The 24,584-nt window shown below is 43.3% G+C and overlaps 1 protein-coding gene across 1 annotated transcript; it reads right to left on the minus strand.

The window, feature by feature from the left end:
• Positions 1-515: 515 nt before the first annotated feature.
• Positions 516-22,967, minus strand: nisch (nischarin; the record flags this gene model as incomplete). Its single annotated transcript, XM_079218030.1, has 28 exons — positions 516-1,082; positions 2,662-2,837; positions 3,448-3,620; positions 4,325-4,489; positions 4,643-4,762; positions 5,499-5,649; positions 6,015-6,147; positions 6,760-6,807; positions 6,920-7,126; positions 7,824-8,245; positions 8,927-9,138; positions 10,044-10,336; positions 10,696-10,977; positions 11,663-11,739; positions 11,844-11,962; positions 13,148-13,319; positions 14,280-14,393; positions 15,329-15,457; positions 16,141-16,326; positions 16,499-16,567; positions 16,708-16,860; positions 16,951-17,046; positions 18,274-18,369; positions 18,494-18,657; positions 19,728-19,776; positions 20,864-21,046; positions 21,577-21,660; positions 22,887-22,967. 28 exons carry the CDS (start codon positions 22,965-22,967, stop codon positions 755-757), a joined length of 4,482 nt encoding a protein of 1,493 aa, XP_079074156.1. The 3' UTR covers positions 516-754.
• Between the last annotated feature and the right edge of the window lie 1,617 nt (positions 22,968-24,584).

The following is a 24,584-nucleotide window of genomic DNA, read 5'->3' on the forward strand; positions in this document are numbered from 1 at the left end:
GCCTGCCTGCCTGTCTGTCTGTCAAGTCATCCAACAGAATCTGTAAATCTCCATGTGAGACACTTTCCAAGAAAGTTAAGTTGTGCCAGAAACTCCCATCATTTCGGCTCAGTGTGAGGTCACAGGTGTGTCATGGCAGTCTGGTGACACTAAACATTATGAAGACGCTTCCCGAGGCCCGTATGCTTCAAACATAGTGCTTATCGATCGTCTAACAGCGTCTGAAACAGACTCAGACAGCCGAGTGAGTGTCGTTTCCCCTTTTGACCGAGAGAAAAACATTAGTTTTTACTTTTGTATTAACATTTGATGCATTGTGACTCTTCTCAAAATAAAGACCAGATATAAATAAGGGTGACGAGCAGAGCATAAAGCTCAACAAAGTACGGCTGTGATGTGATGCAACTGGCGTTGAGGTGAGTAAGTATTTAAACTCTCTTCACAACCCTTTTCCTGTGACCAAGCAAGAGCGATGCTATGAATGCCTTCAAGAGAAGAGACTTGACTGAGCGTGTGCATCGTTATCCTAATTTGTCCGAGTCATCGACAGGCCGCCTTTTCGGTGTGACCTTTCGGAGCAGCTGGAAAGCGCGTTGCCCTCGGACGTGGTCACGCGTTTGTACGAACTACTTGGTTTAAAGCACATCGAGGCCTTTGAACAAGGAGCCGCAGCCCCGAATCCCGCGTGTAAATGACATCCCTCCGCCCGCCAACGACCATCAAAGTGGCGACCAGTCCTCCTCCGCCTGTCCAATCAGCCCGTGAGCTCCACGGGAAGCTCCCGGCTGCACAGCGCCTCCCACTGGCGCGCCAGGAGCGAGATCAGCCGCTCTCTGCTGTCGGCCTCAGGGACGAAGACGCACCATTGGACCTCGCCCTCGGCACCGCTGCTGGCTCCGCCCCCTCCGGGAGGGGCCTCCTCCCCCGCGGCGGCGAAGTGGTCCATGGTGAGGTGGCAGAGCAGGTCGGGACCCGGCAGGTCGTCGAACACCAGGGTCAGAGCCTGAGGGTACGTCTGGTAGCCCAGCAGGACCCGGTCCAGGTCCCGGATCCGCCGAGCCTCACGCAGCTGGTACCGCTCCCTGCAGGGGGACACGAAGATGAGGAAGAGGAGGAAGAGGAGGACTACCATACTGCTACATGAGCGACTCCTTTAAAAAAAAGTATTAGTATCCTATTATAAAAGTAAAGATAACAGACGCTTTAGAGCGCAAACATAAGAAATCATTCTAATCTGGACTTTAAAGCCGGGAGCTTTTTCATCGTCACGTCTCTTATTGGGGATGAAGGCTGATCGAGCCACATTTTTCAAATAGATATGCATCAGCTGCTTGACGCGCAATCATTTTTGGATTGTTACTGAGTTAAAGCGCAGTTTCAGTAAATGTTTTAGTGAAGCAGAAGATGTGTTGAGCCTCTGGGCTGAAAACTTTTGCTGCTTCTGTCTCACATTTCTCTCGGGTGGATTTCTGAAGAGCTGCATTTAGAATTTTAATAGTTTAGTTCATGGGGGTGATAACAAATCTGGTTTATATTTTCCTGCTGGAAAACAACCACAGTGACAAATATTATACAGCCACCTTTATCTGAACAGTAATTAAAATAGGTCTGGTAGTTGGGAAAACTACTGAGCAGAAGGCAAGGCAAGTGTATTTGTATAGCACATTTCAACAACAAGGTGATTCAAAGTGCTTCACAAAATAACATTAAAAGCATCAAAACATAATGCAGAAGAAAACCAGATTTAAAAACAATTAAGAACATTCATTAAAACCTTAAAAAAAAAAAAGTAAAAAAGCTAAAAAGTTGCGGTGCAGTTTAAGAAATAAAATGCAGTAGTGAGATGCAGAAATTGAGTAATATCCTTGAATCTGGTTAAATTAAAAGGCAACCGCAAACAGAAAAGTCTTCAATCTGGATTTAAAAAAGCTGAGGGTCTCAGCAGACCTGCAGCTTTCAGGGACCTTGTTCCTGACATGTGGAGCAGAAAAGATGAACGCTGCTTCTCTGTTTAGTTCCGACTCTTGGAACAGGAAGTAGACGGCAGAACGGAGGGCAATGGTCGCAAACGATTTAGTGTACAGGTCACCTTTTGAACTAAGAACGTATAAATCCACACGTTTCCTTTTCATCAACAAGAGATGCGCTTCAAGCTAACGAATGTGACACAACACAGATTCGTCGATCACCGGCGGCGATGTCAGACTGAATGATGAAGCGAAACAGGAATTAAATCGGAATAATAATAATGAATAATAACGGTTTCTCTGTTCCTTCTCACAGTGAGTGATTTCATGCTCCGCCTGAGGCTTCAGCGCGTATTGATTTCTGCTTCTTTTGCCTCATGTTCCCTGTGACTGAACTGTCTACACGTCACACACAAGTCAGTGTCTGCTCTTCTTCCTCTTTTCTGCAGCAGACAACCACAAACATGCGGGAACTGTTTTCTTTTTTTTTTGTTGCTTTCTCACAAATTACAACACTGCAGCGTTCAGAGGAGACGACATGTTTCACTGATTTCTCCTCTTTGTCGCCTTGTCTCCCAAACTTGAAGGTCGTCACTTGTGAAATATTCGGCTCTTAAGTGACTCCGCTGGAAAAAGTTGCATAATGTTTTTTAAATGTTGTGGTAAAGGAGGACGGGGCTTCCTGTGGGCTCACCTGGAGGGTGGTTCTTTGGCAAAATCCGGCAGAGGGTAGCTGACGTAGTCTTCGTCCAGTAGGAAGACGTCGGTGCTCGTCAGGATCAAAGTCCTGGGCTGGAGTACCGGAGACGGACCGGAGCCAGAAACAGAGGAGCGGCCTGAGAGAGCGGAGCCTTGGCTGGGGATTTGGACCTGGAGGAAAGAATAATAACAGTTTCATAATTAAAACAGCAAGCCTTAACAGAAGTAAATATAAGGACTGGAGCAGCTTAGACCTCACAGTTTGCATACAGAGCCAAGAGATCAGCAGAGGATGCCGTCTGCACTGCCCTCTACTGAGCCCTCGCACATCTTGAAGACAACGACGCCGAAGCCAGAACGCTTGTTTGTTGATTTCAGCTCAACACAATGTTCTCCATGAAATTGATTGGAAAACGAAACACTCTGGGCTTGAGTGCCTTCCTCTGCAACTGTTTATTACACTGTCTCACAAACAGACCCCGGGAGGTTCGGACTGGCAGCCTGAACATTCACACATTCAGCCGATACGGAGCAATACGATCATGTAGCTGCGTTTGTGTTGACATGACGACTTAAACTCCAATATTCACTCCTTCTAGCGCTGGTTTGGTATCCTTACTCCTGTAAAAATGTTAAACGTTAAAGTGATATTCAAAGCTAAATTACTGGCGCTTTCAATTAATAGTTCCACAATTTGAGAAATGTGATTATAAGCTGCTCGACTAGAAACAGTTAAAGCATGTTAACTCTCATAAAATCACAAAAAGGAAGAAGCCCTCACCTGGAAGACCAGCAGATACAGCAGGACGTTGAAGGAGCGCGAGGAAGAGGAGGCTGTGCTGGATGGAGCCTTCCTCTCTGCCACGATGAAGGTCAGGTCTCCCATCTCCTCCTCACTGGGATAAATAAACTTCACCCTGCTGCTGTGGACCAACTCGTAGTTCTGCATCTTACCTGCAGGGGGAGACAAAGATCACAGTTTTCTTTTCTGGATATTAATTTTTTATTATTATTATTTAAGGACTAGACACTCATATCTCTCTCCTGTGAGTACTGGACTGTAGTTTGACAAATTTGTAGATTCTTCTGTTTTAATATATGTATATTTACCATTTAAATAAACAATGTTCATGGTTCGTAAACATTTTGACCAATGGATTTCCATGACTTTAAACCAAATTTTCATGACCAAACATTTGTGAAATCTCGGTGTAAACGTGAGAAAGTGATAAAATGTAGTATTTAAACTAACAATGAGAATTCCAAAGCATACAGTAAACCTTAAATGACTCAAATGAATGAGAGACAGTAGTTTGATTAAAAGAATAAACATTTATATAGATGCCTGTATGTATGCCTGCTTATTTTTTTACCATCTTTCTTTTAAAAGCATATTAATTATTTCAAACTCGGCGTAAATGAACGTCATGAACAACGCATTTCCATGACTTTTCCAAAACTTTGGGGATTTGATTTTTTTCAAGGACTTTTCCAGGCCTGGAAATAACCATTTTAAAATCCAGGTTTTCCATGACCGTAAGAACCCTGCCATTACAGATTTGTATGTGTTCTGGCAGCCGACATTTTAATGGATGATCGGGTAGCAGTTGATGTCAAAACAGAAAATACATTTCCCCTGCGGCTCCCAGCACGGTCACCTGTGTTTGTGCTGGTGAACTGGGAGTAGAAGTCCTGATCCGACGGCTCCGGAGGAGGAAGCTGCTGCTGCTGCAGACTGAGAGCCGACATGAGCTCCTGAAGGAAGACGCCCGTCCCATAACTGTCCCTGCTGAGGCAGCACACGATGTGATCGGCAGAACGACCTGCAAACACACAGAGAGAGAGAGAGAGAGAGAGAGAGAGAGAGAGAGAGAGAGAGAGAATGGTTAGCTGGAATATCGGCATAAAGCAGCAGTTTGGTATAAATATTTATGATCCCTGAGAATACTGGAGACCAGGAGCGTCCATCCACTGACCTACAACTCTGAAGTACTGGTCGAACAGTCCCACGTTGACAGACAGCAGGTCAGACAGTCTGACGGACAGACAGCAGCACAGACAGACGTCTACATCTCCAGAGTCCATCGTGTCCAACACTGACAGAGGTAGAAAGATGAGATACAAAAAAAAGAAGCGATTTAACAAAGATGGAAGTCTCCAGAGACACTTGTGCCTCTTTGCTGTTGTTCTCTGCACAATGTTAAAAAGTGAACTATATTTATTCGGATCCTCCATTAGCTTAGCATTAGTCTTCCTGGGAAAAAAAGCAATTTTAATGTGCTTTTGTATCTCAAAGAAAGTAGAAATAATATTACAAACTATGGACATATATAATTACATGAATGCTTTTGTTACGTAAATTTAATAAGGGTTGGATGAAAATACTTTTTGGAAAACGTGCAAAAGTATGGCAACAGCTTCAACTGATTTATAGAGATGAGAGTTTTAGTACACGGTAGTACAAGTAGTACTAGCAGTAAGCTAAATTAAGATTTGTAGTTTAGGACTGTATACAATTAAATGTACTGGCAGACAGCTCAGGTGAAGATTGGACACTTAACACATATCACCATGAAACTACCACAGTTGGTTAATTACATTAAGACAAGTATTTATTTTATTACAAATGTTCTGAAATTGTATGTTTTATTATGTAAATGAGGCATTGTTTTATTAAATATTTGCTAACTTGCTTTCATTTCAGCAAAGTTTAAAATTCTTTCTTCATTTTGTTGACATATTTGAGTGGGAGGTTTTTAGATTTTAATATAATTGATCTTAAACGTAATTTTTTCTCACTCTGACTGAACCAATCACGTCCCTTCTTCCTACCTGAGTGGTGACCGAGTGTGGAGGCGGAGTCTTCTAACAGGAAGTAGATTGTGTCCGTGGAGAGCAGCAGACAGCAGGTGAGCTCAGACTCTGGAGACTTGTAGAGAACCACAGACAGCCACAGGACCTGTCTCACCTCCTCCGCCTCAGACTGACAAAAAAGTAAACAGAATTTCAAACAAACGGCATAAGATGCGTCTCTTTCTCTTCTCTGGCTTTGTTTACATAGCCGGGCTTTTTAGTTCATGTGAGCGCGCCCCTCGGGTTAGCTCAGGGCTGCATAATGATAATAATAAACCAACTCTTTGGGTTTTTCACTGACATTTTAAAACGTCACCTTGGGCTCCGGGGATTTGTGATCAACACTGTTTTACCATTTCCTGACATTCCAGAGAAAATAATCAAAAAAATAGCCTGTATATCAATCGATAATGAAGAACATACAGCATTAGATGAACAGTCAAACAGCTGCATCATGTGTGTGTGTGTGTGTGTGTGTGTGTGTGTGTGTCCTACCACGGCTATGTATCTGTGGAAGTAGGTCAGAAGCTGCTGTTCTCCGAGCCCAGCGAGGAGCTTCAGTCCTGGGGAGAGACCTGGGTTGAGGTGGGGCGACGGCTGGTTCTCCTCCACTTGGAGGCTGAGGAAGCTGAGGAAGAGGCGGAAGGAGAGAAATATCCACAATAAATCATCTCTCACGAGATGCTGTGGGGGAAGCGGATGCAACACGGTGCTCCCTGATGGTGTGCAAAGATAAAACATGAAGAGGCTCCTGAGGCACATTTATGAGGAAATGGATCACATCCTCATATTTCACTAAAATCTGAAAGTCTTAGATTTTGTTTGTCGAGTGGTTTTAGCAAGTAATCCTACATTATTCATTATGCATCAACATTATTCTGAGACGAGCAAATCTGGCTTTATGGGTTATCGCTGTAATTTATGTACCGAGATGTGATTAAATCAGCCCATAACATCAACAATGAAATTGTGTGGTGGAATTACAGCTTCATTGACGCCCATCAGGATTGCCTCTGCGTCATGGCTTGTTTTGTATAAATAAATGTCACATAAACTCACTGATACACGAGTGCCCAGATAAGATGGGTTCATTGTGTTTACAGAATTAGTACAGTATGAAACTGGAACATGCCGCGTGGCCTTAATCAAATTATACGTCTGATATTGGCACAAGAAGGAGAATGACATGAAGAGGAAGTAATCTGTGGTGGAGTGCTTTAGAAGTGCTTTAGAAGTCTACCTGGTGGTGCTGTTTGATTTCCTCGAGCTGGAACAGCAGCACTGGTCTCTGGATCTGTGACGGCCTGATAACAAATCCACAAGGAGGAGACGCGTCAAACAAACTGGGAGAAGAAACCAGCGAGGTCGTCACTAAATGAAACCATCAGCTGGGAGAAAACTCCCTCCTTGGCCTGAGCGTGTGAGCAGGTGGTGTGTCTTCACCTTGCTGTGGACCGGGTCTGCAGGGCAGGGCCACCATCTTCAGCCCCTCCAGGGAGCCTCTCCTCTGGCTCAGCAGCCCCAGGAAGGAGCTCCTGTTCTGGGCCAGAGGGAAGAGCAGCAGCAGCCTCTGACCGGCCAGCAGCAGCTCCACAGTGTGACTCCTCCTGGACGCGAAGCACAATGAGGAGAACGTTAAATGTTTGAGAATCACTTTTATCAGTCGGTTTTACAAAGACATGGAATATTTGAGTATTTAGTGTGTTTAATTTGATCAACCAGTAAACCTGATCAATAAAAAAAAGGGTAATTACCTATTTAAATAAATGTACATGTTTATGGTACACTAATAATCCCAAAGTAAAGTCAGCACCGAACGGTATTAATATATAAATGTTAAAATAGGCGACAAAAGTTGAAATTGTGAATTAGAATATGACATAAGAGCGAAGAGATGTTAGTATTGATGTCGGAATTCATTTAGTTTGGGTTTGAATATTGATGATCAGTTATGTATCAACATTGCACAAAGAACCAGTATTTATTCTGGGAACTTCAATTTCTCCTTATTCCACAAGCAAGCAACACTGGTACATTATTTTAGAGCAAAACATGAGCAATATCTAAACTTAAAGTTGTAAGCTGTCTAGTCATATTACTACTTATCACTAAATATAATAACACTACTTAATTAGCACGCTAAATAAAACAAACTGTTAAAAGGAAGATGCACATACTTTATGCTGAAAAAATTAAACTTCAAAAAAAGTTTGAAACTTGAAATCTGTTTGGCAAAACTACATAAACAAAGTATAATATCTGCAGACTGCAGAAAATCCATTCGACCAATCACAGCCGCTCTACCTGTGGGGGTGTTTGGGGTCGGGGCAGGAGGCGTTGCTGCTTCTGGGGTGAAGCACCACGGAGCCGAGGGGCACGCGGACCAGCCTGCACCAGGAGGAGGAGGAAGAGGAGGAGGAAGGGTGATGAAGGTCAGCGCTCCTCCTCTCTCTTTCTGCCAGCTCCCTGAAGTCCGTCTTCAGCACCCAGAGGTGTCTGTGGGTGAGGAAGAGGAGCGAGGGGAGGCTGGAGTCCTCTCTCTTGGAGAAGATGTCTGACAGGAGCGGGTGGGTGTCCGGGGCGGAGGAGGAAGAGGAGGAGAGGAGGAGGAAGGCAGGATAGCATCCCTGGGCTCCCTGACTCTCCTCCAGCTCCCAGGAGTTGATGAGCGATCGGGGGAAGAGCTGAGGAGTGTTGGGCTCCGGCTCCGCCTGAGACTTCGCAGCCTGGAAAAACAAGGAGGTTTTTAAATTTCCAGATCCGGACACAACAAACCTGATTCCTGCTGCACACGTGATTCCTGTGTCGATGCATCTTATACATGTTTAATAAGTAATACGTTCTGAACTGTTAGAAAGCTGCAATATATGAAACAGCATTTACTTTAACACCTTAGATATAGGAAATACCTACTGATGTCATCAAGACTAAAATAGGAATTGAACAGATTTTGACTTTGTTCAATTTAACCAATCAGTAAACTTAATCAATAAAAACAAAAGCCTGTTGTAAATAATATAAATATAAGTTTAAAAAAAAAAGCCTGTTGGGCAAAATTCTACAAAAAGTAAAAAGCTACATGTCTCTTCATAATACAGAAGAAATTCAAACTCTGTTTGACCCAATAACAGACTGAACTGTGTCAAATGATTTTTCCAATGAATTGGATCTTATTACGTTTAATTGTTTCTCTTTTAAGTCTTTACTCGAGACATGAAATGTCTGCAAATTAAATTTCAAAGTACTGAATATCACTGCTCCCGACTGGCAGAAAGCTGTTATACTTAAAACACCTAGGATATACTGTAGGAGATATCTACTGATGAAAGTTAATTACCGTAATTAATTAATAATTGAAATAGAAGCGGCCCTTTTTTATTTTTAGGGAGTCTAAAAGGCTCGTGTACCTGGATCAGCGCCGTCAGCTCGGTCCTGGTCTGCCGGAGCTGCTCGGCCTCTGAGAAGATGTACCAGCGGGTCGGGCCGGCGTGGAGGCCGAAGGCGAGGCAGCAGTCAGGGAGCTCGGCGCTGCTGGAGAGAACGAGGCGGGAGAACGGCAGCAGGAGGTCCACCTGCAGGCTGGAGAGCACCTCCTCCACAGGAGGACTCTGCTCCTGGGCTGAGGACAAGAGGACAGATCGCTCATAATATTAACAATAATGTCTGCAGAAGTTCTGCACAGTTTTTCTTTTAATAAATATTATTTTATAGAGTTTGCAAGCAATGTCGACATTGTTTGCTTTGTCGAAACCCCAAAGATGTCCTCATCCATTTAAAAAGATGAAATGAAGGAATGTTTTGCATTTTGAATGTTTTGAAAAATAAGACAAACAATGAATTGCTTATTAAAAAGAGCTTTTAAAAGTTTCAAGCTCCGTTCATCAACTTTTCTACGGCTTAAATATGACATATTAGAATGTTTTGTGCATTCTAAGACATATTTTTTGTCCTTTATCTTTGACCACAGTGGGTCATTACCGGTCATAACATATACTTTTACTTTGTCCTGCTGTTGGTGCATCAAGATTCTGCCATTTATGATGCGATTGTTAATTAGCAGCCACTGTGTATGAACTTTCACAGCGAGCCAAAGTTTATCGTCTGCTGTCGAGCTTTGTGATGAAGAGAAATACTTTTTGTTCATTCATCTCTTGGTTTCTGTCAAAGATGTCAAAAAACATTGTTGTTTTTCAACTATTAAAGCGAATGTTCACCCCAAAAATACATGTTTTTCCTCTCACTTTTATTGCTATTTATCCACCTAAATTGTCTTGGTTAGAGTTGCTCAATTCAATCCTTAAATGTCTGCCTTCTCTCCAATATAACGGGACTATAAAATTTCATAAATTGTTCAAAATGTGCCGCAGCAGAACATTTAAATAGTATTTTTGCTGCCCTTTCATGAACACAGGTCTCTGGTGAGGCAGGATTAGTTGACTGGATGACTTGCAGTAAACATATTAATCCTGCAACATTATGAACTCTGATTCATTCATTCAACAAAAAGGCTGATTTTGTGTTTACCTGCGACCTGATTGGTCGATGTGAAACCATCCGACAGGTACAGCAGGCCCAACAGCCCGTCTGTCAGCACGAGGCACGCCTCCTTCTGCTCCACCTCCTCCTTCACCTGAAGACAGTAGCACCACAGCACCCTGCTGACCTGCACCTCATCCTCCCCTGAACACAGCTCCCCCTGGTGGCCGGCGGGCTCCTCTGCAGGAGGAACGGCGAGCGACGTGGAGGAAGAAGAGCAGACCGACTCCTCGACAGAGTCATCCAGACCCATCTCGAAGTATCCGTCCCCGGAGCCTGGACTGGAATAATGAGCATTAAACAGTGGAGGAATCAAGAATTAGGGTTTTGTAATTTTAACATTATGCAAAGCTACAAACTTTTGTTTTATTTGACACATCATCATCATCGCAGAAAACGCTGTACAAACCCAAAAATCGGTGTGAATTTGACGGGATCAGAATCAGTGGGACCTTTAAGAAATCAGTTTTTAAGGGATCTCAGAGACCAGTGGGAGTTTTAAGGGCTCCAATAACTCACCAGGAATCCCAGAAACCATAAGACAATAACAGAGAGGCCAGAAACCAGGGTCAATTTTAGGAGACCTCAGAAACAATTGGGAATCCCAGAAACCAGGGAGAGAAATTGCTGATTAAATCACCTTGGACTTCCCACCTCGGTGTCCTCCACGTGGGACTCAACCTCTCTGGATTCAGACTTCTTCTCTTCCTCCCTCTCCTCCTCCTCCTCCTTATCTTCCTCCTCCGTGTCCCCCTTCTGCTCCTTCAGGATGGAGCTGAGACGCTGGGAGAGCTGGGTAATGAAGTCTTTGTTGGAGGAGGAGAGGGAGAGCAGGTGAGAAGGAAGTAGAGGAAACGAGGCTGCGCTGCAGGAGAAGCACGAGGTTTCAAGTGGTCTTGAGGCGGAAGAGCAGCAGACGCAACTGGAGGAGCAAAAGACAGGGATGAAGATGGCTTTATACTTTCCATGATGTCATGATTACAGAAGAAACTGCTTTTCAAATATTACATAATTTACTCGCATCAGTCGTCATATCAGCTCACAAACACACCTGCTATTAATTCATGAACTGCACTGCATTGTTATATTTATTGTTTCTGATTTTCATTATTTTGTTTTACTCGTGGGTCAATTAAAATCAATTAAAGTGAAATAAAAAAAAACAGAGCATGAGAGATTTGTGAGAAGGAGCAGCAGCACCCCCTGCTGGACACATCCTGAACGACATCTGATCAACTCTACTCTCAGTACATTCATTAAAATGTACAGTCAGTAATACTCAATACTGTGCTACTCTCAGAAAATATGTAAGAAAGTATTTGCGTTACTAAGATAAACTGACACCTCTACTTTGCCCTTTTTATTTTTCCTGTTTTAAGATATTGTCAATACTCCACATGAGACTCTTGACTGAAGTGTAGCTGAAGAAGTTTAGTTTCTGACGGTAGATCAACAGAAGCAAAAAGAAGTCTTGAAAGTAGCACTAGACGTGTTTTTTGTGGCTTTAAAGCTGGAGATGGCTGTATAGTATTACCGTCACTAGGCGAAAAGTTGAAAACCGGCGGGATATCTAATAGTTAATTAAAATAATGTTATCTGACACTGACCAGACGTTATTGGTAGTGATGGTAGGAGGAGCTCCACGGAGCGAGTGTTCAGACAGACTGACAGCAGCTGGTTGGACCTGCACACAAACACATGGAGCAACATTAGATCCCAGCTGAGACCAACACTATCAAGACATATTGTTCTGTTATAAACTGTTATGTTACACTCGGTGCGTCTCACCTGGGCGAGGTCGGCAGACGGGAGGTGTGTGTTAGTGTTGAAGCTTGCGGGGGGAGGAGCAGCGTCCACAGGGGGGAGGACGCTGCGGGGAACGGCGTCTTCTTCCTTGCTCGTCACTTCTGAAACAGGAGAGCGAACAGGTGAGTGACGCTGTGAGGCGAGGAGCACGCTCTTTAAATACAACCGTTTCTGTGCAGAGTATGTTTTAAATCAATCAAACCATATTTGGGATCAGAATAATGCAATTAATTGATGGCTGCAGCTTCTTAAATTCTGAATAACTGACGCTTTTCTTTGTTTGAACATAAGTTGAGTCGATATCTTTCTGTCTTTTCCGACAGTTTTACACACTCAGGCTGCAAAAGTGTATTAATATGTGTATCCTCTCTGCTCACCACCAGGGGGCGACTCCTCTGGTTGTATAGAAGTCTATATAAATGGCTCTACTTCTCTCTTGATTTATTCCCTTAGTAAACATTGTAAACATGAGTTTATGTCTCAATCTCTAGTTTAAAGTCTTCTTCAATGCAGCATGATGTTCATTTAGTAAATTATGGTCATTTAGAGTCAAACAGACCATAAAGCAGGGGATGCTTTAGGGCGGGGCTACAAGGTGATTGACAGGTTGATACCCGTCTGGTCTGAGAGTTGTCGTACTACGTAGCTGCACCGCTTGTGTCACTTAACATTTGAAGATATTTAAATGTTAAGTGTAATCGACTGTGAAAATCATTCTTGAAAATGAAAAGGCTTAAAAATTATCAATTATCGTTGAAGCTCTGGGCTTCAGTTGAAAACATATTCATGCATACTCAGTTCTGACAGAAATATATGATCATGCAAATTTTGTGTCAGAATTAATGGTGCAACCTGTGTGATTAATAAATGTAAACTTAGTACACGTTTATAAGACAGGAGGAGTTTTAAATTATGAAGCAACAGGCAACTGATCACGATTTTAAAAAAAACAGTGGAAAAAAAGCTGTTTTCCTCCCAGTCAGAGCCAAAAGAGAAGCGACTACAAGAGGAAATATAAAGCCGGGGAGATCTGGTTTAGAACGAGACGTTCTCTACGAGGAGGGACAGCAGCAGGTTAGACATTAAAGAGACATTTTACCGACTAAACTGGCAGATTTATAGATAACGATGATAATCACGAGTTGCAGCCCCAGCGAGTTTCACTCTCCAAACAAAGAGCAGAGAAACATCCTCGTCGGTCTGCCCGCCGCCTGACAGCAGACATCATTAGAAAACAAACAACCCCCCTCCCTCAGCTCTGCACAGCCTGATACATACATGATTACCTTGGCTGGGGCAGGCAGCCTGCTGGGCCGGGCAGGAAGAAGAGGAGGAGGAAGAAGAGGAGGAAGAGGTGACAGCAGGAGGAGCAACAGCAGAGGAGCAGCAGGAGGAAGAAGAGGGGGGAGAGGGGTGAGGAGGTGCAGCAGCAGCAGACAGCTTGGTCTCCTCACTGATCTGACGAGAGGAAGAGAGGGAAGCCTTCAGAGAGCAGCGGGCGATCGATCACATCCTAAAACCTGCAGCTCCATCAGCAGCAGAGAAACAGACGTCTGGGTTTCAAAGACATCTTACTGATTATTTGAGCTTTTCTACCGAGACGGTCCTGCTCTTTTTACATGGAAACAACAACAAATAATCCAGAAGCACTGCGGTTGTTGTAGAATTACTGATTATGCATGAGGTTGTGTTCATAATGTTTAAAGTAAACTCTGAAGTTTTAGAGCTAAAACTCGTCGTGACTCGTGCTTTTTTGTTGTTGTTTGTTTAAATATGCAAATATACAGAAATCTGTGAGCAAGCTGCAATCAATGATTTGCTTTTGTGAACCCTTTGATAATATGTGTGGACTAGTTGCCTTCTGCAGGAAGACTGTGTGATGTTTGTGTTCAGGAGACGTCACGCGGTCCAGACCGACACAGATTACTTCCTGTGTGCCTCCAGCAGGAATTTAGTTTGAGTTTTAAACATCCTGCATGAAAAATGCAGCTTAAATACTTTAATTCAAGTTATGTACTATGCATGGAAGTCAGACTATGTACAAAAACACACTCAGTAATGATCCTTTGTGAGGTCTTTTTTTTGTTTTGTTACAAAAGATAGAAAACGCAGAACTCTAAATATGGCAAAATGTGTCAAAAAAAAAAAAAAAAACCTAGACAATCAGAGATTCGGAGGCGGGACTAAGATTGGAGACGTCATTCCTAAACAGGTCTTCTGAAGGCTGGACACCCAAACAGGAAGTAAACGTGGACACATTTACAAATACCAATAAAGAGAAAACGTACAGGATCTCACACACACACACCTCATTGTGATTCCCTGATTTATTGTTTATCATTTTTATTACATCTGAACTCTGCTGCTGATGTGCTGATCTGTAGGTCATACACCTGGGATGGCGCTGGAGGATCTTACCTTCTTGTCGCCGCTGCTCATCCTGTCTTTGACTTCTTTGGCTTTCTGAATGGCTTTCAACACCTCCACCGTGTCCAGCTCCTTCTCCGTCGTCACTGTACCGTCCAGACAAACCTGAAGGCGCAGAGACAATAAGTATATATATATATAATATACACACAGTTAGGGTAGAATCAATAGTTTTAATAGCAGTAGCTGAAGACAGTGGCAGCAGTAATATTGAGACTAGAAGTACTGCCAGTAGAAGTATGAGCAGATCCTTTAGTAGCAGCAGCAGAAGTAGTACTCGTAGGGACAGTAATGTTAAAAGGATAGTTTTTAAGTGGGATATTAAGATTTATCCAGAATCAGCGTACTAAACTACAGCAGACGGCAGTTTGTAGAAACAGACAGAAGTACCTTCATAGGAGCAAGGCAATGCACTGCTGTGATGGGGCAGAGGCAAAACATCACTTAGACACCTCAAAAAAGCAGAAATCACATAAAACATCTATATCCTTTCAAGTGGAAGCTATATTTAGAATATTTTCACCGCTTTATCTCACCGTCTGACAGACCTTCAGACGAGGAACTGAAAGAGAAACGCATCTATTCTCTCTTCAAAGCCACCAGCCTCCAATAACAAAAACAATATGGATACGTTTCACTTTTAGTTCAGCTTTATGACGGCAACCATTCTAAATATAGAATATAATTGAACTGGCATCGTTCCTTTTATGTGAGCCTTTGTTTTGCTGCTGCTCCCGTCCACAGCAGTATGTTGTTTTGCTCCCTGTGCCGGTCCTTCTGTCTACAAACTGGTGGCGTGCGGACTCTGAATAAGTAACTCATACAACCTCACTGCCAAACCTCTGAACTGTCCCTTTAACATCAGCAACAGAGAGAGCAGTGTGGTGGTGTTGGTTGTTTACTTGTACCGTCGTAAAAAAAAAAAAACAGCCGAACAAGCAACAGAAACAGCAAAGCAAGAAAAACCTCTTGAAGCGCTTGGCTGCTGTAGAAGTAGAAGTAGTAGAAGTAGAAGTAGTACTAGTAGAGGAGTGGTGTACCTCTGCTGCACGGTCTCCAAACTGCGTCAGCACTTTGGTTCTGTAGTCTGGGATGATGCACATGGGGTTATTGGACAGGTTGAGCTTCTCCAGACACGGCAGAGATCCGATGTTCCTGATCTCCTCCAACTGGAAACAAACACACAACAAGTCACAAACAACACAAGTCCACTGACTCCCTCCTTAAATTCTGGATTTTTCCCCATGAGCCATGTCAGTCTTTATGTTGTTTCTCCTCAGTGTGGAATGGAGGATCAATAGTAGAGAGGTGAGAGAAAGATGAGTGGATGGTCAACACCCACGGGTTCCTTTAAAGTTACTACAGGGAACCTTTTAGTTATGTTGATTTTGGCAACAACTGAGGACGAAAGTGGTCGTGTTTCAGAGCACCAGAGTCCCTTTAGAACCTCTAATTTAACTGGAGCAGGTTCTGACAGTCTGCTCTGCCCATCCTCCCCTCCATCCGACCCGGTGGCACCGATGAAAAGCATTAAGAATAACTGTATAGAAAAAGCCAATCTTTTCTCTGATGGCCTCGATTACTTATGGAGGTTATTGAGAGGCTTCAGCATTAAATTGAGACCACTTCATAACCAGTTACAAGTTCCTCAAAGTAACTTTACGTAAGTATCAATTTATCTCCTTTTTTTGTATAAGCAAAATTATCGTTTCCTTTCTTTTAATCCCAAAAAAGGTTTAAAAGAAATTAAGCACGTACCTGTTGCACGATGAAGTATATAAAGAACGTTTCCCTGCATGTATTTACGCCACTTTGACCGCTGACTCACGCGGACGTTCCCGGCCGGGATTACCTGGGCCAGCTGGTTGTGGCTGAGGTCCAGGTTGACCAGCGAGTAGAGCTTGGTGAGGCCGGTCAGCTGGTCCAGCTGGTTGCCGGCCAGGCTCAGAGTCTTGATGTTGCCCAGCCGGGTGTGAGCAGCTTCCAGGACGCGCAGGCTGTTGTAGGACAGATCCACGTGGACCAGATTGTACAGGTGCTGCAAACACAGCGCAGATACTTCAATTCAATGTTCAATGTCAAACACTTTTCTCCTCTATGTTTAGTGCTCTTAGTAAACTGAATGTGTTTGGATTGTTGGACTAAACAGGACATAAGAAAACATCAACTTGGGCTCTTTGACTATTATTCTTCGTCACGCTGTCACATACCTGGAGGTTTTCCACTGTGGACAGCTGGTTGTGGCTCAAATCCAGAAACTCCACCTTACGAATCAGTTTCTGCAACAGAGAAAACGCGGCAATGCGATGTTGCGTGAAACTAGAGTCAGTCGGTATTTCTTCCCCCGACTTCCCTGTGGGGAAATAAAAATTAAAAACCAGGCACTGACTGCGTTTAAGCTTTGCAGCGCATGTCTCACCACTGAGCTGTCGATGGTGCTGATGCCGTTGTGGCTCATGTCCAGCGTGGTCAGGCTTTTCCATACGGGGATGACGGCGGTGACGGGGCAGCCAGACTCCGCCCCCTCCGCCTCCCACTGCGAGAACTCGCTCGCCTCCGGGACCAGGATCGACTGGAGGCGGCAGGAAATAAGACATGCATCAGGAGGCGACGTGCAAGGCACTGCGCGAACACTGCAGAGGAGTGTTCATTGGTAGTTTACCGTCATAGTTTCCGTGGAGTGGTGGATACTCAGAGTTGCCAGACTCGACCTCAGAGACGACAGACCTAGAATCTGCTGAGAGCTGCACTCGCTGATCTGAAGACGGAGAGAGACGGACGTTATCACACAAATATTGGCAGGTTTTCAGTATCCGTTTGAGGAATATACTAAGAGAACATGACATGATTACATAGTAAACTGAGCACCGATCTCTCAGATACATCATGGCATTTCATTGAACACCTAAACGAGCATTTGTTTTATCATAATGAAGTCAAGTCGCCTCCTCTGTTCGTGTTTTTACTTTTCTGTTAAGAGACGGGAGTGACAGCAAGTTGACCTTCAGGTTGGAAGCCTGCAAGCTCCTGCAATGTATGTTGACAACTCTACCCATGCTATTTCCTGTCCCCCCCACTGCTTCTGGCCACATCAGTGATGTGAAACAGCTGCAAAGCTGGTTCAGTGAACGCTGCTTAACATTTCGACCAATGGATTTCCATGACTTTAAACCAAATTTCCAAGACCAAACATTTTGTGAAATCTCAGTATATATATATATATATATATATATATATATATATATATATATATATATATATAAAAAGTGAGAAAATGTAGTATTTAAACTAACAATGAGAATTCCAAAGCATACAGTAAACCTTAAATGACACAAATGAATGAGAGACAATAGTTTAATTAAAAGAATAAACATTTATATAGATGCCAGGAATGTATGCCTGCTTATATTTTGAGCGTCTTTCTTTTAAAAGCATATTCATTATTTCAAACTCAGCGTAAATGAACGACATGAACACATGAATATAACACATTTACATGACTTTTCCAAAACTTTGGGTATTTAATTTTTTTCAAAAGACTTTTCCAGGCCTGGACATAACCATTTTAAAAGTCCATGACTTTTCCAGGTTTTCCATGACCGTAAGAACCCTGGGTTAAGTGTGGGCGAACACCATTTATGAAAGTAAGAGAGCAGACAAAAATCAACTAATTTTATAAGAATCGCAGATTTATATGTGGTGACAAAGTAGATGCACACAGAGCCATCACAAGTTCAGTGTTGGTGGACCAACAGACAACTGTCTTGCTAGTGCTGAACTCTGAGGAGATTGAAAGTCAAAAATGTAATAAATGATCATATTAGCCGTCTTGCACAGTCTAACTTTATACAACCCTGTGCCGTCTCATAAAATGTGCTCCTATGATCATGAGGTTTATGTGTGATATGAATGAGGCAGGAATTCTACATGTACAAGACATGCTTATGTCCCGGAGAGACAGACAGAGACACAGACAGACAGTTACCTCTATCTGGAGTAGTGATTTGAAAACGGACAGGTCGAAGGGGAGGCTGTTCTCCTGGATGTTACTGGTTCCCACTGGGCCTCTGGTCCCAGACATCTGACCAACACAAACAAAACCAGTGAGAACATTCAACGCGTCTGCTCCCGGAAGGAAAGTCTGGACACGGCAACTAAAACTACAACGACGGGGGGGATTTGAGTTCAACAAAGAGGGGCGGGACCTTGAGGTATCGCAGCCTGCAGGTGAAGTCCAGGATGTGTCCCAGGTCGGTTTTGGCGTCTCCGTTGCAGCAGGTGGGTTTGGCCAGACGCAGCTGCTGGGAGACGGAGTAGAGCTGCAGCGGACGGAGAGAAAACACCTCGCCAGCCTGCAGCAGCTGCTCACCTGCAGCACAACAAACACACAGCGGTCTGACTTCATCTGGACAAGCTACCGCTTCACAGAACAGCATCAACGGATCAGATGTCGACAATACCTGCAACATTCAGCAATTTTGCTTTTTATATAGCAGTCAAAATGTATTTCGTTGCATAAACATGAACTGTGACGACCAGGGAGAGACAAAACTTTAATTATTCCTTGCAACACATGATCAGCTCATAAAAAAAACAGTATTGATTATTTTGGACTTTTAAGAACCCCAAAAACTAAAAGAGAACAGTGCAGAGTCTAATGTGGAGAAACAGGATTTACTTAACAGGCTGCCGTTTCACAGGATGTTGTTACGCAATCAAAGAACCAACAACGTATTGCACATAACTTGCATCCACTATATCCGCCCCGTCTCAAGGTCAGATTCACAAAAGATATTGTGCACAGACATTACCGTTTCCAGCTGAGTGAAAGTTGTCCTTTTTGCAAATGGAGTGGAAAGAAATAATTTGTTCATTTTTTTTTCTCAAATACTTTAAAAGATGACATGTATCGGAGCTTTATTCATTTTTTTTTCGTCACACAACTGTCACTGCATCCCAAAATAAATGAGTTTGAGCGGAGCGTGCCGCTGCCTTTGCCTACGATTCATATTAGCATATTTAAATATGTACAGGGAGAGACTTTTAAATTGGCAGTGAACTACGGGATGTTTTTCACCCGTTGAATTACATATTTTTGCCTTATTTGTGCAGGTTTAGCGGCCACAAAAGAAGCGCATTCCTCTTGTGAAGTCGCCCCTCAGTTGAAATGTGTTTTTAATTCACTGACATTTGACTAAACCTGCCTCATTTACATCCTCGTGAATAAATGAATGCGTATTGTCCCTGATTAGCAAAGTAAAGAGCATTCTGGCTCACTGCACTTTACCTCTCAGCGTGACAAGTATACTGTCGTATTAACTAAAAGGGAGCGAGCCTCTGCAGCTACACACAGCGGAAACACACATCTACACTATAGGAGGCAACTGTTAGAAACACAAGATGAGAGGAAAGAGGTCAGAGGTCAGAGAGGAAGCTAACCTTTATGAAACAACTCCTCAGCCAGAGCTGCCGTGATGCCGTTGATCTCCTGAAAGAAATAAAAGACTTTGTTAAAACCTGGATTCATTTCATAATAACAAAAAGTGAAGCTGGAAGACGCAGTTAAATAATCGGATTTCTTCACTGCTCAGCAGACAGATGCACATGGTTCCAACTCTCTACAGTTGTTCATCACAATATCATAGTTATCTGCAGCTGAAAAATAAAAACAATGCAACTGTTTTACAACTCATCTACGACATCACATGTTGATCATTTCACATCACATGAGTGTTTGTTTTTTATAACTCTTCAGAGTCCTGAGGACTCAGAGAACACTGGTCTGTTGTTGCAGCGACGTCATGTGATCACACTCACTGACATTGACTATGTGGACGAGCCTCAACCACATAGCATCGTCGTTACCTTTCAGCCTTTGACATACCAAACACTTTTCTTGTGCTTTCACTTTCTTAACTCTTAACTCCGTCTTCTTGAGTTGAGCTTTGACCTGGTTTCAGTGTCGTAAAGGTTCTGTCACAGTATTTAACAAAAGACACCAGCTATTTACAAGAAAAGACATCTAGGTAATCTGTGAATTATTATTTAAATGTCTAAAATAGTTGTTTTTAATCTATAGAATGTCAACGTTTAAACCAAACAGAGAAAAGCAGTAAATCTTGCTTTTAAGCAGAAATGTTTTTTCATTTTTCTTTATAAAGTCTTCCAGCTTTATGGAAGAAGAACAATTAATTGCAGGAACTTTACCAAAAAATCTATTATCCAGCTACAAATAATAGTTTTTTCCCAGTTTGGTGTGGGACAACTTTACTGGTCTGCACAGAGCCCAGACATCAACCCCAGCCAACACCTTTGAGATGAACTGGGACGCCGACACGCCAGACCTGATCCCCCAACACCAGTGTTGGACATCACTGAGGTCTGCAGCCGCACTGAAGATCTGGTGGGAAACCAGAAGCCAGAAGGCCGTTCATAGCAGCAGATTAACGGCCTGGTTTGGAGTCACACGTCCAGCTCTAACGTCAGGCGTCCTGCCATCACGGCTGAAGCACCTGACCCCGTTTACCGTACACGTGCAGCGGTTGTCGGCTTGCAGCAGCCTCAGGTGAACTCACGTAGAGGTGGAAGTGCAGGAAGGAGGCGAGCGGAGTGGGCGTGGCCTGTGGGAACTGCAGCAGCAGCGTCTGCAGGTAGAGCTCCAGCTCCTTCTGCCGCCGCTCCACCAGACTCTTGGAGTTCTTCCCCAGCATCTTCTTTGGAGGAAGCAGCCCTCGGTCCACCTTCTTCTCTGCCGTCAACTGCAGGGAAACACACGTCGGGATTAAACATTAAGCTATTAAGCGTAAAACGCCAAAGCATTGTCCGGGTGCAGCTTCTCCAATGTGAATATTAAGCTGCCTTTCTATGTTTTAATTCATTGTAAACTGATTATTTTTGTGATTTGAACTGTTGGTCAGACAAACAATAAGCTTGAAGATGACTCTACCACTGGATAAACCATTTATTAAACTTACACCAATAAATAGTGATGTTTTCTTCACAGTCTGAAGCTCCTGCTTTCTTCTATTGCAGGTTTGAATTCAGAGACATTGAGATTCAGTACATTGGCCCTAAAATGTCATCTTGTGCATCTCTAATAACTATAAATAATTATGAATTACAATATTTAAATATGATTGATTGTGGGATTATGAAGTTGACTAATGAGCTGTTGTGCTTTGCAACATAAAACTAGACTATTAAAACATCCACTCAGTCAGAGACACCGATTCATGCCTCAAGCCCGTCACACCAAGCAGATTTAAGCCGACCTGCTCCGGTCCCTCACCTTCTCGTGGAGATCGTGGAAGTCACTGTAGCGGTGCTTCACAGTCCATCTGTGCTCTCCCTCCGACACCTCGATGATGTAGACCTGAAACAGCACAGCAGGACACTCAGGGATTACAAATATCTGCCCAAACTACGAGGATGCTCCAATAACCACATGACGAAAGATCGAATACCAACTCCTCCGGTATGCGACCAACTGTTATCAGATGAAGTTCCAAACGTAAGGCATGTGATGATGACACCTGAACATCACTGTGACAGCCCAATCCGATAAGGACGACCACAGGATGCGGGTGAAAGCCAGTTCCAGTAAGCAGATCATAAGATAACGTCCAAGGTCAATGGTGAGCCTTCAAATTCATCTTTTCATGTAAGTTTTTTAATGTTGGTTATTGTCAGATGCACAACAAAACCAAGAAGCAGTCCGTTGTTAGTATTCTTTTTCAAATGGCTTCATGTGCATCGAGTATGGAAGTCCATTTCTGACACTGATTGACACAAAAAAATTATGATTTTGTTTCTCAGAATTATGAGACAGGATCTACATTTTTTCTACACCATGGTTTCTTTGCTTTGCCCCACCCTCAGTCAGTCAGTATCTCATACTTATGAGATATTAAGTCATACTTATGAGATGCTAAGTCATACTTATGAGATGCTAAGTCATAATTATGAGATGCTAAGTCATAATTATGAGATAGCATCCTTATAGTTATGACTTACCAAGTCATTATAATGAGATACCATATAATTCTAATGACTTCCAGATCCTTATTTTTCATCACAGTGGTACTGGGCTATTCACCATACACACTGCATTTGAAACGTCCAGCTCCCTGCCTTCGTTTGCAATTCAAACTGCAAAGATAGCACTCATCAATATCTTACATGGATAGTTTATATAATTAAAAACACAGGCTCTCGGTCGCACAGGACCCTGGGAGAGGAGGACACCCCGGCCTTGTCCAACATAAAGGGTGCCGTCTGTTGCACCCTAACATATCACCCCCGGACCCTGACAGCTGAACAGAAAGCTGCAGTCTCATCTGACGTCACCTTTGGAGGAAACGTTAACGCTCAATCAGCACGACGTGCAGCAGCTAGCTAGCTTGTCGTTCTTGTCCGTTCAGCCTGAGGCGGATACAGACTGACAGACGGAGGAAAACAAAAGTATAATAACGTAACACTTTATTTAAGGAGCGATAAATAGCAAACCCCTTCAACATTAAGCTCCTGTCACGTTGACAAGAGCTGAAGCTAACGGTAGCTCCACACGAGCTAAGCGCGAGGAACCCGGATGTAGCTTACGGTGTAGTTTTCCACCAGCTCCGATCCAACGACGCACACCTGCCTCTCCGAAAGCTCTTCTGGAAAAGTGTCGGGTTCCATCTCGAGATCGGGACGAAGCGACTGTCGTCCGTCATCAAGTGATAAAACTCTGAATTTTCTAACGGCTTTCAGAGGATTCCCGGCTGATCTGCTCGGTTAGCCGCCTCCGGACGCCATGTTTGTTGTGATGCTGAACGAAGCAGCTGACTGCTTTCAAAATCCTGAAACTTTATGGATAGCTTTACTTTGACAGTTGACTGTTTTTTTTCATGACCACATTTGGCTCTCTGGCAATGACGTAATCATATCGGATTGAGTGTCTATAAAATATACATACACACACACACACACACACACACACACACACGACTGTCTCAGAAAATTAGAATATTGTGATAAAGTTCTTTATTTTCTGTAATGCAATTAAAAAAACAAAAATGTCATGCATTCTGGATTCATTACAAATCAACTGAAATATTACAAGCCTTTTATTGTTTTAATATTGCTGATTATGGCTTACAGCTTAAGAAAACTCAAAAATCCTGTCTCAAAAAATTAGAATATTTCCTCAGACCAAGTAAAAAAAAAAAGATTTATAACAGCAAAACAAAATCAAACATTTGAAAATGTCCATTAATGCACTCAGTACTTGGTTGGGAATCCTTTTGCACGGATTACTGCATCAATGCGGCGTGGCATGGAGGCAATCAGTCTGTGGCATTGCTGAGGTTGTATGGATGCCCAGGATGCTTCAATAGTGGCCTTAAGCCCATTTGCATTGTTGGGTCTGGTGTCTTTCAGCTTCTTCTTCACAATACCCCACAAATTCTCTATGGGGTTCAGGTCAGGGGAATTGGCAGGCCAATCGAGGACAGTAATGCCATGGTCAGTACACCAGTTACTGGTGGTTTTGGCACTGTGGGCAGGTGCCAGATCATGCTGGAAAATGAAATCCTCATCTCCATAGAGCTTTTCTGCAGACGGAAGCATGTAGTGCTCTAAAATCTCTTGGTACACAGCTGCATTTACTGTTGGTCCACAGTGGACCAACACCAGCAGCTGGCATGGCACCCCAAACCATCACTGACTGTGGGAACTTCACACTGGATTTCAAGCAACTTGGATTTTGCGCCTCTCCAGCCTTTTTCCAGACTCTGGCGCCTTGACTTCCAAATGAAATACAACACTTGCTTTCGTCTGAAAAGAAGACTTTGGACCACTCTGCAACTGTCCAGTGCTTCTTTTCCATAGCCCAAGTCAGACGCTTCTTCCGTTGTCTTGAGTTCAGAAGTGGCTTGACCATGGGAATACGGCTATTGTAGCCCAATTCCCGGACATGTCTGTGAACAGTGGCTTTTGATGCCTGGACTCCAGCTTCAGTCCACTGTCTTTGAAGCTCCCCCAAATTCTGGAAGCGACTCTTCTTCACAATGCTGTTAAGGCTGCGGGCATCTCTCTTGGTTGTGCAGCGTTTCCTGCCACATTTCCCCCTTCCAACAGACTTTTTGTGGATGTGCTTTGAAACTGCACTCTGTGAACAGCTTGCTCTTTGAGAAATTTCTTTTTGTGTCTTACCCTCCTGATGGAGGGTGTCAATGATGGTCCTCTGGACAGAAGTCAGATCAGCAGTCTTCCCCATACTTGTGATTTAGTTTACTGAACCAAGCTGAGTGTTTT

This window comes from Taurulus bubalis (assembly GCF_910589615.1).
Source record: "Taurulus bubalis genome assembly, chromosome: 5".
NCBI lineage: Eukaryota > Metazoa > Chordata > Actinopteri > Perciformes > Cottidae > Taurulus > Taurulus bubalis.